The sequence below is a fragment of the Oncorhynchus clarkii genome, chromosome 19 (genome assembly GCF_045791955.1).
Source record: "Oncorhynchus clarkii lewisi isolate Uvic-CL-2024 chromosome 19, UVic_Ocla_1.0, whole genome shotgun sequence".
NCBI lineage: Eukaryota > Metazoa > Chordata > Actinopteri > Salmoniformes > Salmonidae > Oncorhynchus > Oncorhynchus clarkii.
Window position 1 is genome coordinate 47169911 of NC_092165.1, and position 14944 is coordinate 47184854.

Here is a 14944-nt window from a genome sequence, read left to right on the forward strand (position 1 = left end):
AGGTAAGATGAACGGTTTATTTCCAGCTCTATCCCAGTTGATGAAGCTGTCGGAGAAATTGAGAATCCTTGTTCTCTGCATTGGACCAAAGTATACTCTCAATGATAGGCAATTTAAGTGACAGAAGCAGGACAGAGTAGGAAGAATCATGCAAAGGTAAAATCCAAGAAATATGTTGGTGTAACCTGTAGGAACATATTAATGAAACAGTAAACATTGTTCCATCATCACTTTCAAAACAGATGGCCAGCACTTTATTTAACAAAACACTCAGTCCTCAATTAGGATTTTAGTATTTAGTATCTGTGTGTTAGAGATTCCCTGTGTCTCACCAAGCACCTCCGGGACACCAGAGATTCCCTGTGTCTCACCAAGCACCTCCGGGACACCAGAGATTCCCTGTGTCTCACCAAGCACCTCCGGGACACCAGAGATTCCCTGTGTCTCACCAAGCACCTCCGGGACACCAGAGATTCCCTGTGTCTCACCAAGCACCTCCGGGACACCAGAGATTCCCTGTGTCTCACCAAGCACCTCAGGGACACCAGAGATTCCCTGTGTCTCACCAAGCACCTCCGGGACACCAGAGATTCCCTGTGTCTCACCAAGCACCTCCGGGACACCAGAGATTCCCTGTGTCTCACCAAGCACCTCCGGGACACCAGAGAAATGGTGTTTAAAAATGCATGCGTGTGCCTGGTAGAAAGGTTAGAGCTAAGAGCAGTCCGTTGTCTCGTCTCTAACAGAGACCATTAGGAACTCCTTCCCCTCTGTCCTTCTAGCCTCTCTCTCTGTCAGGGGATGCTGCCTGATCGCCTGTTAAGGTGTTTGAGTCTGAAGTCGTAGGTGAGGAGGCCCTGGTTCTCAGAGCAGAGGCAGCTGTAGGCGTCCGCCAGTCCTCTGTCAGGGATGGAGAGCACCGTGGGGTCCACGTCTGCCTCATGCATCATCACCTCCGCCAGCTCCAGCCTCTGTCTCCGGGAATAGCATTCTGGGAAGAAAACGGGAAAAGGCTCAGGGGGCTTCCGGTCCATAATGACCATTCATAGGTACAGTACAGGGCCAGATGGAATCTGCTGAGGCAATATGTCCACAAGCCTCCAGCTATCGTTTAGAAATAGAAAACAATTTAAATCAAACATGCTGCCACAAAGAGCATAAATTAATAATGTTGTGATTAAATATGCAGTGTTAAAAAGAAGATTCCATCAGACCATACTAACACTGTAGATGAAAGTAACTTAGAAAATTCAGTTGTCATGTCAGGACCTCTCAGATCATTGGCCGTGGAACGGAAACGAGGAGAATAAACAATTGAAGACTTTCGACTAGAGATGTAGCCCCAGATGCCCTCAGCAACACCATGGGTTTTCACAGTAAACATAATACAGAACCCAACTTCAAGAGCATCAGATCACATCGCAGCACCCACATACCCAGTACAGATGCTTCCTTAGCGCAGTGCCAGATAGCTCCTCTTCAAGCTGTTAAAGCCGTCTCTCTACCCGCTGCAGTTACATAAGTTATCTTCCTATGACACCCCAATGACTCATAATTGCTGTTTTCCGGCCCTACAGCCTGCCTACCTACACACCTCACAGGCATGGATGGGACGGGGAGTGAGGGGGAGTGAGAGAGAGAGTCATGAGCAGTTTTGTATAGAGCTGGTCATGGATGAACTGAGAGTTCACTTAATGCGGCATGTAACAAAGAGAGAGTCTAGAGCGAGCGAGAGAGAGATTAAAGCGTGAACCGTAGCAGGAGGAGGGGTAGAAATATTGCTTACTGGATTCCTTTACGGCAGCGCTTCCTCTGAACCTGGAAGACATTCCTGACTACTTTCTCCACCAGCTAGAAGGGCTGCTTGATTTGGGGCTGAGCCAGAGGGGTGACGTGCACCACGTCCACACACAGGAAACACAAGCAGCAGGGGGAAAATATATCTGTACGTAACACTGAAGGGGCAGATGAAGCGGCCACCTGGCCAGGCTCTTGACAGCAAGGTGGACAAAATTCGAGCAAGGGTTGCCTTCCAGAGAGACAGAGATGTTAACATTCTCTGTTTCATGGAAACATGGCTCTCGGGATGTGTTGTCGGAATCGGTTCAGCCACCGGGCTTCTCCATGCATCGCACCGACAGAGATAAACACCTCTCTGGGAAGAGGAAGGGCAGGGGTATATGCTTCATGATTAACGACTCATGGTGTAATCATAACAACATACAGGTACTCAAGTCCTTCTGCTCACCCAACCTAGAATTCCTTACAATCAAATGCCGGCCATTCTACCTACCAAGATAGTTATAGTCACAGCTGTGTACATTCCCCTTCAAGCAGACACCAAGCCAGCCATCGAGGAACTTCACAACTGTATGCAAACTGGAAACCATACATCTTGAAGCTGCATTTATTGTGGCTAGGGATTTTAACAAGGCTACCTAAATTCTTCCAGCATATTTATTGCACTATGCACATGCACAATACCCTCGACCACTGTTACTCTAAACTTCCGAGGTGCATACAAAGCCCTCCCCCGCCCTCCCTTCGGCAAATCCGACCACAACGCCATCTTGCTCCTTCCGTCTTATAGGAAAACAGGATGTACCAGTGACGAGAACCATTCAACGCTGGTCCGACCAATCTGAAGCCAAGCTTCAAGATTGTTTTGATCACGCAGACTGGAATATGTTCCGGTCAGCCTCAGAGAACACGACTGCGTAGCCATGCACGCCTCCAACTCAATCATCAAGTTTGCAGACGACACAACAGTAGTGGGCTTGATTACCAACAACGACTAAACAGCCTACAGGGAGGTGAGGGCACTCAGAGTGTGGTGTCAGGAAAATAACCTCTCACTCAATGTCAACAAAACAAAGGACATGATCATGGACTTCAGGAAACAGCAGAGGGAGCACCCCCCTAACCACATCGAAGGGACAGCAGTGGAGAAGGTGGAAAGTTTTAAGTTCCTGGGCGTACACATCACAGACCAACTAAAATGGTCCACCCACACAGACAGTGTGGAGGCTGAAGAAATTTGGCTTGTCACTCAAAACCCTGACAAACTTTTACAGATGCACAATCGAGAGCATCCTGTCGGGCTGTATCACAGCCTGGTAAGGCAACTGCACCGCCCTCAACTGCAAGGTTCTCCCAGAGGGTGGTGTGGTCTGCACAACGCATCACCAGGGGCAAACTACCTGCCATCCATGACACTTACAGCACCTGATGTCACAGGAAGGCCAAAAAGATCATCAACCACCCGAGCCACGGCCTGTTCACACCGCTACCATCTAGAAGGTGAGGTCAGAACAGGTGCATCAAAGATGGGACAGAGAGACTGAAAAACAACTTCTATCTCAAGGCCATCAGAATGCTAAACAGCCATCACTAACTCAGAGGCTGCTGCCCACATTGAGACCCAATCACTGGACACGTTAATAAATGCAGCCTAAATAATGCCACTTTAATAATGTTTCATATATCACATGTACAGTGGGGGAAAAAAGTATTTAGTCAGTCACCAATTGTGCAAGTTCTCCCACTTAAAAAGATGAGAGAAGCCTGTAATTGTCATCATAGGTACACTTCAACTATGACAGACAAAATTAGAATAAAAAAATCCAGAAAATCACATTGTAGGATTTTTTATGAATTTATTTGCAAATTATGGTGGAAAATAAGTATTTGGTCAATTTCTCAATACTTTGTTATATACCCTTTGTTGACGATGACAGAGGTCAAACGTTTTCTGTAGGTTTTCACACACTTGCTGTTATTTTGGCCCATTCCTCCATGCAGATCTCCTCTAGAGCAGTGATGTTTTGGGGCTGTTGCTGGGCAACACGGACTTTCAACTCCCTCCAAAGATTTTCTATGGGGTTGAGATCTGGAGACTGGCTAGGCCACTCCAGGACCTTGAAATGCTTCTTACGAAGCCACTCCTTCGTTGCCCGGGCGGTGTGTTTGGGATCATTGTCATGCAGAAATAATATTATTCATAAAAAATCCTACAATGTGATTTTCTGGATTGTTTTTCCTCATTGTGTCTGTCATCGTTGAAGTGTACTTTTTAAGTGGGAGAACTTGCACAATTGGTGGCTGACTAAATACTTTTTTGTCCCACTGTATTTTATACAATCTATTACACCTTGCTTATGCCGCTCGGCCATCGCTCATCCATATACTTACATGTACATATTCTCATTCACCCCTTTAGATTTGTGTGTATTAGGTAGTTGTTGGGGAATTGTTAGATATTACTGCACTGTCGGAACCAAAAGCACAAGCATTTTGCTACATTCGCATTAACATCTGCTAACCATGTGTATGTGACCAATAAAATGTGATTTGAAGAGGATCCACTCATGGGAGCAAAGCGAGTGGGGGATGAAAAAACAGGTGACATGCGATGGATGGCAAGCCGGTTCCGGTTGTCACAGTAACACCTGTGCGAGGAAAAAGCCAGCCCTCTTCCTGTCACGCTGCCACTTAGCAGGTGCCGTTCAATACCAGAGAGCCTGATGAGAGACATGAGGTGACACGTTCAAACACCCCTTTATCTCTATTGTTTCTGAGGGGGAGTTCAGCGGCTTCAGACCCAGTGGACTGGAGGAACCAGGCAGGGAGAAACAGCTCTTCCTCCAAGCTAGTGTGGAATCCTGGCTGTGGTTCCCCTCTCAAGCCACCTTTCTGCCTCCCGATCCCGCCGTCAGAGCTAAGCTGATATGACAAACAGTTGAAGTAATCATGCCAGAATCAGCAAAGCCTAGTCTTACTCAGAGCTCTCTCCTCCTCCCAAACTCACCCTCATTCTCTCTCCCTCACTGGCTCTTTCTCTGATTGTCCATCCTCTCTCTCTAAGGGTAAAGGGATTGTGCTCAAAGAACCACAACACACAAAAAGGACAACTCTTCTTTAGGTGCATCTGTGAATGTGCAGTAGGAGGAAAGGCTGCCTCCCTCATGAGATTACCAGGGGGTCTAATGCAGTGACCCCCTCTCCTCACCTCTCAGATCAGGAGGGGGGTCTAATGCCCCCTCCCCACCTCTCAGATCAGGAGCCAGACCTACAGCTCAGTCTGAGAAGTCAAGTGGAGCTATGGACCAATGACACAGCAGCACCAGTGAGACACTGGGCAACAGAGCGGAGCATTGTAGCCTGCCTAGCTGCCTGCTTTCACCTGGTAATAACCTTGTTTCTCTGGTGTGAACGCCACTCAAGGGAGGGAGAGGAGAGGTGGTGCAGGGAGAAGAGAGGTGGTGCAGGGAGAAGAGAGGTGGTGCAGGGAGAAGAGAGGTGGTGCAGGGAGAAGAGAGGTGGTGCAGGGAGAAGAGAGGTGGTGCAGGGAGAAGAGAGGTGGTGCAGAGAGAAGAGAGGTGGTGCAGAGAGAAGAGAGGTGGTGCAGAGAGAAGAGAGGTGGTGCAGAGAGAAGAGAGGTGGTGCAGAGAGAAGAGAGGTGGTGCAGGGAGAAGAGGTGGTGCAGAGAGAAGAGAGGTGGTGCAGGGAGAAGAGGTGGTGCAGGGAGAAGAGGTGGTGCAGGGAGAAGAGGTGGTGCAGGGAGAAGAGGTGGTGCAGGGAGAAGAGAGGTGGTGCAGGGAGAAGAGGTGGTGCAGGGAGAAGAGAGGAGGTGCAGGGAGAAGAGAGGAGGTGCAGGGAGACGAGAGGAGGTGCAGGGAGACGAGAGGAGGTGCAGGGAGACGAGAGGAGGTGCAGGGAGAAGAGATATGCATACATTTCCAGGTATGTGAAAGAGGATACAGAAGGTACAATACGAGGCAGAGTATACAGAGCGGACGAATAGAAAACCAACAGGCAAAAACACACAGTTATGTGGGTGCGAGGGTGTTTAATTTACAGCAGAACTCTCCTGTTGAGACAACCTGCCCTAAAGAACTACCTCCAGCAGCATCTTTGCGTCTGTGGGGGTTGTGACTCAGACTATACCCTCCTTTGTTATTCTGGGCTAGGGAAGGGGAAGGGCAGGATAATTGGGGGAGGATAACTAAAGTGATCCAAGGATGTGATGGAGCCTTTCTAATGAGCTGTTTAGATTCTCTTCCTCCCGTGCTGTGCTGCAGCCTCTGGCTGGGCTTGTAAACCAGGACCGCATCTATTATCTCATCTGATCTATAGCTCTGTATGTTACTGCCTGCCTTACCGCCTGCTTGCCTTACCGCCTGCCCGCCTTACCGCCCGACTACCTTACCGCCCGCCCAACTACCTTACCGCCCGCCCGACTACCTTACCGCCCGCCCGACTACCTTACCGCCTTGCCCGCCCGACTACCTTACCGCCCGACTGCCTTACCGCCCGCCCGCCTTACCGCCCGCCCGACTACCTTACCGCCCGCCCGACTACCTTACCGCCTTGCCCGCCTTACCGCCCAACTGCCTTACCGCCCGCCCGACTGCCTTACCGCCCGCCCGACTGCCTTACCGCCCGCCCGACTGCCTTACCGACTGCCTTACCGCCCGCCCGACTGCCTTACCGCCCGCCCGACTGCCTTACCGCCCGCCCGACTGCCTTACCGCCCGCCCGACTGCCTTACCGCCCGCCCGACTGCCTTACCGCCCGCCCGCCTTACCGCCCGCCCGACTGCCTTACCACCCGCCCGCCTGCCTTACCGCCCGCCCGCCTGCCTTACCGCCCGCCCGACTGCCTTACCGCCCGCCCGACTGCCTTACCACCCGCCCGCCTGCCTTACCGCCCGCCCGACTGCCTTACCGCCCGCCCGCCTGCCTTACCGCCCGCCCGACTACCTTACCGCCTTGCCCGCCTTACCGCCCGACTGCCGGGCGCCCGCCTTACCACCTTGCCCGCCTTACCGCCCGCCCGCCTTACCGCCCGACTGCCTTACCGCCCGCCCGACTGCCTTACCGCCCGCCCGACTGCCTTACCGCCCGCCCGACTGCCTTACCGCCCGCCCGACTGCCTTACCGCCCGCCCGACTACCTTACCGCCCGCCCGACTACCTTACCGCCTTGCCTGCCTTACCGCCCGCCCGACTACCTTACCGCCTTGCCCGCCTTACCGCCCGACTGCCGGGCGCCCGCCTTACCACCTTGCCCGCCTTACCGCCCGCCCGCCTTACCGCCCGACTGCCTTACCGCCCGACTGCCTTACCGCCCGCCCGCCCGACTGCCTTACCGCCCGCCCGACTACCTTACCGCCCGCCCGACTACCTTACTGCCTTGCCCGCCTTACCGCCCGCCCGACTGCCTTACCGCCCGCCCGACTGCCTTACCGCCCGCCCGACTGCCTTACCGCCCGCCCGACTGCCTTACCGCCCGCCCGACTGCCTGACCGCCCGCCCGACTGCCTTACCGCCCGCCCGACTGCCTTACCGCCCGCCCGACTGCCTTACCGCCCGCCCGACTGCCTTACCGCCCGCCCGACTGCCTTACCGCCTTGCCTGCCTTACCGCCCGCCCGACTACCTTACCGCCCGCCTTACCGCCCGCCCGACTACCTTACCGCCTTGCCCGCCTTACCGCCCGACTGCCTTACCGCCCGCCCGCCTTACCGCCTTGCCCACCTTACCGCCCGCCCGACTACCTTACCGCCTTACCGCCCGCCCTACCACCTTACCGCCTAGCCTGCCTCACCGCCCGCCTGCCTTACCGCCTGCCCGCCTTACCGCCCGACTGCCTTACCGCCCGACTGCCTTACCGCCCGCTTGCCTTACCACCCGCCCGCCCGCCTTACCGCCCGCTTGCCTTACCACCCGCCCGCCCGACTGCCTTACCGCCCGCCCGACTGCCTTACCGCCTGCCCGCCTTACCGCCCGACTGCCTTACCGCCTGTTTGCCTTACCGCCCGCCCGCCCGCCTTACCGCCCGCCCGCCTTACCGCCCAACTGCCTTGCCTGCCTTACTGCCTGCCTTGCCTGCTTTACCGCCTGCTTGCCTGCCTTACCACCTGCCTTACCGCCTGCCTGCCTGACCGCCTTGGCATGGGGCACCACTGCTAGACTGGAGCCTAGTTGTCAGAGCAGCCAGCTATATTGTAGTCTATAGGAGTACAGCCCAACTGCCTTACCGCCCGCTTGCCTTACCGCCCGCCCGCCTTACCGCCCGCCCGACTGCCTTACCGCCCGCCCGACTGCCTTACCGCCCGCCCGACTGCCTTACCGCCCGCCCGACTGCCTTACCGACTGCCTTACCGCCCGCCCGACTGCCTTAGCGCCCGCCCGACTGCCTTACCGCCCGCCCGACTGCCTTACCGACTGCCTTACCGCCCGCCCGCCTTACCGCCCGCCCGACTACCTTACCGCCTTGCCTGCCTTACCACCCGCCCGACTACCTTACCGCCTTGCCTGCCTTACCGCCCGCCCGCCTGCCTTACCGCCCGCCCGACTACCTTACCGCCTTGCCCGCCTTACCGCCCGACTGCCTTACCGCCCGCCCGCCTTACCGCCTTGCCCACCTTACCGCCCGCCCGCTTGCCTTACCGCCCGCCCGACTACCTTACCGCCTAGCCTGTCTTACCGCCCGCCCGCCTTACCGCCTGACTGCCTTACCGCCTTGCCTGCCTTACCGCCCGACTACCTTACCGCCCGCCTTACCGCCCGCCCGCCTGCCTTACCGCCCGCCCGACTACCTTACCGCCTTGCCCGCCTTACCGCCTTGCCCACCTTACCGCCCGCCCGACTACCCTACCGCCTTACCGCCCGCCCGACTACCCTACCGCCCGCCCGCTTGCCTTACCGCCCGCCCGACTACCTTACCGCCTAGCCTGCCTCACCGCCCGCCTGCCTTACCGCCCGACTGCCTTACCGCCCGCTTGCCTTACCACCCGCCCGCCTTACCGCCCGACTGCCTTACCGCCCGCCCGCCCGACTGCCTTACCGCCCGCCCGACTGCCTTACCGCCCGACTGCCTTACCGCCCGACTGCCTTACCGCCTGCTTGCCTTACCGCCCGCCCGCCTTACCGCCTTGCCTGCCTGCCCGCCTTACCGCCCAACTGCCTTACTGCCTGCCTTGCCTGCTTTACCGCCTGCTTGCCTGCCTTACCGCCTGCCTGCCTGACCGCCTTGGCATGGGACACCACTGCTAGACTGGAGCCTAGTTGTCAGAGCAGCCAGCTATATTGTAGTCTATAGGAGTACAGCTAACTCCTGAGCTGCTCACATCACTATCAGAAGACGAGAGGGTTTTGGACACCAGTTACAGTAGACTTTCAGCGCTGCATTGCTTTGTGATATACTGGGGCTGAAAAGAGTAACTGTGACAGGAGCTTTCATCAGAGATGGACTCATCTGCATCAATTGGGTGGAACAAGGCTGACATGAGGAAAATCCATTTTTCCACCTGTCACCTCAACATGCTAGGATGATTTGGGTGAGAGGCAGTCTCATACCTTGGTACTGCAGTGTACCTTTACCAAAGCACACACCCAGAGTGATGCAGCATTAACCCACCATCTGGTCTGTCCAGGTAGCACAAAATAATGCCTTTCATTTCACTCCTGGAGGAATTAGGCCATTTTATATTCCGCACTTCATTAGTGGGATGATTGGAATGTAAATAGAACTTCATGTTGTAACGAACATGTATTTTAACAGGGAAGCAAATCATAATCCCTAATGATTTGTAGATGAATTACACTACTCTAAATTGGCTTGTTATATAAGGATCTACATAAAAATGATCCTGCCCTCTCCATGGCTAATTTATTCTGACTCTTTTAAACAAAGACTTCAAACATTTACAGAGACTTAACCTACTTTTCCTCTTGCACACTAATACTGTATACTGAATAATCATAACTGAACTTTAACACTTTTATTCCTAGTCATTTTCCACAGGTCTGCCTTTGTCCCCCTCAACGACCGTGACCCAACTCATCTCAGTAATATGGAGTCACGCACACATCCATATTAACACTTATACATTTCATCTCTATGACCTTCTGGGAGCTCTGCAGGAAGGAACTCTATTACACTGGCCTTGCCCTGTGGCTCTCCAAGTCCCATTGTCCATTTCTACCTTCCACTCCTTTTTCCCGAGCCCTCTCTCTACCCAATGTTGTGTGAGCAGTAATTTGTCATCTCCCTCTGAGCGTAACCAAGATGAGATGGCAGGCCCTCAGGGTGGCTAGCCGATACCACCTGAGCAACCCGCATTTCCCCTTATGTAACTGCTGCAGGTTCTGAGGGGGGAGCCAGGAACAATGGAATACACAGCTGTGGAATACAGAAAGTAAAATACAATAAAAAGGAAGATTCCCTCAAGGGGAAAGAGATGCATTAATCATAACAAAACCTTCAGAAGACAACCTCCATTACATCAGAAGACAACCTCCATTTTTATTTAACTAGGACAGTCAGTTAAGAACAAATTCTTATTCTCAATGATTGCCTAGGAACAGTGGGTTAACTGCCTTGTTCAGGGGCAGAATGACGGATTTTTACCTTGTCAGCTCAGGGATTTGATCTTGCAACCTTTCGGTTACTAGTCCAATGCTCCTGCCGCCCCATTACATCAGAAGACAACCTCCATTACATCAGAAGCACAGATGGACAGGACAGGCACTCAGGAGGTATAGGCACTAGGCAAGCTAAAGCTATGGGCAACTTGCTGGAGGGGGCCCTGTCTTAGGGGCCTTGCTGTGCTGCCTACCAGTGTTTCCCACACTCTCAGAACAGCCCTGGGCACACAGCACAGGTAAACCATCCTGATCCACAGGTCCTCTGAATTGTAAAAGGAAAACTCACCAACTCTACAGTCAAGAATTCCACTAGGTCAGAAGAGAGATTAGGACTGTGGAAAAGATGTGTCTCCTAAACAAACAAAACAGGATCTATGCTGTTTTTACATGACATTTAAAAAAACTACAAATGTCTGACCACTTGGTAGTAAATCTTAGTAAAGAAAACATGCAGGCCCTAAATCAAACCAACCCTTAATAGTTTCCCCTGATGGTTTACAAACGTTCTGCATGTTAAAAATGGGCATGATGACACCTCCGACCATAACGTTAAATGATGAGCACAAAACCAATTAAACCACAAAGTAAAGAATATGCTAATTTAACAATAAAATCCCTCATCTCAGGAAAGGACAACCTCTGTGTCCAGTCATGCCTTGGAGCTATAACATGGAGGACGGGGCTGCAGTGATAAAACAAGGAGCCATGCTTATAATAGCCTGCCATGTCTTCACACATCACACATCTGCACTCCCTGGGTACATGTTAACTGTGGTTTCTTCACCCCCCCTCTCCCATCCCTGTTATTTATTTATTTCCCAACAGAACATCACTAGCATCAAGGATCTTGTCGGTAAAAACACACTCAAACACAGTACAGTGCTTAAATAGTGTGGCTATTTCTCCTTCTGCAGCAGCAGCCCACAAGGGCCTGGAGACTGAAGTCTGAAAGGTCAGCAGCCAACCAACTCAGGTAATACTTTGTGTGTGTGTGTCTGTTATTGTGTTGGTGATGTCTTATCTGTGGAAATAGTCTCTGAGAGGATATCTTGGGGGATTCAACGAAGGTAGATCATTGGACCAAATTAAACAAACAGATCAATCACCAACCCAATCAATCACTTAGCAGATATACTTGCCACCTCCATTTTGGTCATTACTGGTGTGGAGATCATTCTCCTGAAACTGGCTGTTTATGATGATCTTGCCCATGCAGCAAAATTATGGAAACACACATCTGCGTTATCACGTCTATTAGCCCAGTCTGTTTTTCGCATCTCTTTGTCATTCATGAATCAAGGCCGTCCTGCCTGCCCCTCCCTTCCCCTACTAGACGTCCTCTGCAGAGGGGACTGGAGGAGCAATGAGAGGAGGGTAGCAGCTGTGAGTTTAGTCTCCCACTGAGTGGTTGCTGATGCTGACTGCTCTAGGGAGCGTCCGTTTTGGCATAGTGGACTCGCTACCACATAAATAAAAGAAAAACACTGCCGGGACAGCCACTACCACCTGCTTGGAGTAGGTAAAACAATGTTGAATAAATTATATTTCCCAGGGTGCAATGGGTTATTCCTTATTTGTATAGATGAAAGAAACGCAGCAACGTGGTTGTGGAAAGTTATTCGTGGTCTCTCTGGTTAGACAGAGATACGTTGGACAAAGTTGTCATTTCTTTAGCTTAAACATTTTGGAGACTGGAGGTAAGCCCACTGAAGTAGAACTGTTATTATGATATGTGTAATTATGAAAGCAGGTGTATCTGTCATTAGGCTAACATTGAATCGCTAGCTAGCTCGGGTTAACTACGGCTAGGCTAACAGGGAGAATGAATATAGCCAAAAGTGTGCACATTGTTTCAGATAAATATTAGCTAGTTATGATAAACAATCCGGTGGCTAGATGCCACCTCTAGCTAGCCAGCTAATAATATGAGTCAATATTGGAATGAAGCAGCTCTGTCTTATGATTGATTGCAGTTTGACTGGTAGCGGGCTGAGCTGGTCCATAATACGTTTGCTTGTCTCCATCATCTGCTGCATAAATCAAGCATTGCGTGACAAGTGCATTGAACAACTCAATGAATTCTAATGCAATGCAACATAAATATAGTAGTACGTAGATGACCCTTCACACACGCTAAAACAGTTACAGAGTGTCAGTGTAAACCATAGTAAGCTTCGCTATGGTGCATACTATTCTGTAGCAGCTCGTCTCACTGTGACGTAGAGAGAGTCTATTCTACAGCACTGAAAGGAAAGCAGAGCAACCCCCTTTCAGAAGCGCCGAGTGAGCATGTGTGGCTCACGACTGGCTAGGATGTCCTTTAATATACGGTTGCTATGGAAATGGATGACATGAAATGGATCCGTACGGCTAAAAAATCTCCTCGAACCCTCCTCACCTCGTGTTTTTACAAACATCACTGCCAACAACCTGACACGTCATAAGGAGATCGGCACCAGCCGAGGTAAGGATCTCAACATTGCTCTCTCTTGCTGCACATCATAAACAATTAGAATTAAAGGATGTTTTCCCTTGTACCCTTGCTGAAGAATAATCCATACATTTTAAATTAAAAAGCCATGCTGGCAAATGTAAACATCTTAAAATAAAAAAAAATAACGAATTGTCTATCTTCAAAGTTCTTTAAAATGTTCTAAACAAAAAATATTTATTATTGTACCAGTGATAAAATGATAAAAAATGTGAAGAAATGTGTTAATATTGAAGTCACTGTGGTGGGGTAACCTTATTGAAGTGCGGTGATAAGGACACTGCAGCTTTAAGTCCACATATTGAGCATTACAATTATCAGAAAGTCATTCTCTTCAGTAACAGTTCCATGAGGCGCTGGCACAGAGGAGAGGCATGCGCAACACAAAATACACACGCACTAAAACTAGTGTCTCCTTTTCCAACTATCAGCCAGAGCCATCCATCTCTCTCATCGGTCCAGTTCTCACACTCCTTTGTTCCTGCAAGAAAAGTCTGTGCATGAGTGTGGTGAGAGAGGGGAGAGAGAGAGTGTGAGGGGAGAGAGAGAAAAGAGAGGGAGACAAACGAAGAGACCTGCTCAATTCAATTTCTCATTCCTGTCTCCTCTCCAGTCCAGTGGAGCCGGAGCTGAGGAAAGGGGCTGAAGATTGGCCGCTGCCCGCTCTAGCACCAGGATCCTCTACAGCCGTCTGGGGTGAGGGGTGGAGGAGACGAGGTGCCTGGCTGGGGCTGGGTGGATGCTGCCTGGAGGAGGGGGGGCCACGGCAGCAGCAGAGGCAGCAGGAGGAAGATGGCATCCACATGCATGCAGATCTTCGCCTTCATCCTGGCGCTGTTGGGCATCATGGGGGCCATGGTGGCCACACTGCTGCCCAATTGGAAGGTGAGTGCCGACGTGGGCTCCAACATCATCACAGCCATCTCCCAGATGCAGGGGCTGTGGATGGACTGCACCTGGTACAGCACCGGCATGTTCAGCTGCACCTTGAAGTACTCGGTGCTGTCGCTGCCCGCCTACCTGCAGACTGCCCGCACCACCATGGTGCTGTCCTGTGTGATGGCTGCCATGGGCCTGTGCCTGGCATCCCTGGGGCTCAAATGTACCCGCTGGGGGGGTGGCCGGCGCTCCAAGAGGCACGCGGCCATCGCCAGCGGGGGCTGCTTCATCGCCGCCGGCTTCCTGTGCCTGGTGCCCGCTTCCTGGTTCACCAACGAGGTCATCACTAACTTCCTGGACCGCAGTGTGCACGAGAGCAATAAGTTTGAGCCCGGGGGGGCCGTGTACGTGGCCTTCCTGTCGGCAGGCTTCCTCTTCGTGGGGGGGTCCATCTTCTGCGTGTCTTGCTCGGGGAAGAGGCCCGGTCACCAGGACATGATCTTACTGCCCCCCCCCAACAAACTCATACTGCAGCAGCAACAGCAGCTCCTACAGCAACAGCAGCAGGACCAGCACCAGTACTGCTCCCTCTCCCCACTAGACAATAAGACAGGCTACAGCCTGCAGGACTATGTGTAGGCTAAAGCAACAAGCCACTTGCTACTGCTAGGCAGACCAGTTAGAGGAACAACCAGGGCTTAAGGGATTGAGGAGGAGACTAGAGCAGAGGGGAAGGACTTTGATGGCGTCTCTCTTTCCCCTCTTTTTCTGTTCTGCAAGCACAAGCAGTGGAGGTATTCCCCGAGCAGCCCCTTGGAACAGACGGACGGATGGTGAATGTGAAATGCAGCGCAGCCGGGGGAGGAAGGGAAGCGCTGCAGAATGGGAGGGGAGCCGCAGCGACACATGCAGATACCCCAGCAATCATCAGTAAATCCATTAAGACTTCCCGGGGGAATGGATTAGCTGATAACAAGCCTCCCGTTAATTTCCTTTTCCTCGCCAAAGGTTTGAATTAATAAGCAATCATTTAGCTGCTAATAATCGTTTGGTAACCACCCATTCGGCAAGTCTGCAATATTGCTATTATTGTCTCAGAGGCAATAACAGTACGTGCAATTCCCTTTTCATAAGCAAGCTACT

General features: G+C 52.1%; 2 protein-coding genes across 2 annotated transcripts in view; one reads left to right on the forward strand and one right to left on the reverse strand.

Moving 5' to 3' along the window:
- Positions 1-219: 219 nt before the first annotated feature.
- The window catches only part of LOC139374308 (dimethyladenosine transferase 1, mitochondrial-like), a 33640-nt gene continuing 18915 nt past the window's right edge, over positions 220-14944 (reverse strand). The window contains exon 7 of the mRNA XM_071115340.1: positions 220-991. Coding sequence (XP_070971441.1) covers positions 950-991 — 42 coding nt within the window. The 3' untranslated portion in view covers positions 220-949. The remainder of the gene's footprint in view (positions 992-14944) is intronic.
- LOC139374307 (claudin-20-like) lies at positions 13531-14543 on the forward strand. The gene has a single exon (XM_071115339.1). It carries the CDS (start codon positions 13715-13717, stop codon positions 14438-14440), a length of 726 nt encoding a protein of 241 aa, XP_070971440.1. The 5' UTR covers positions 13531-13714; the 3' UTR covers positions 14441-14543.

Coding starts and splice junctions, on each gene's coding strand:
- LOC139374307 (XM_071115339.1), top strand. CDS start 13,715: ATGGCATCCACATGCATGCAGATCTTCGCCTTCATCCTGGCGCTGTTG.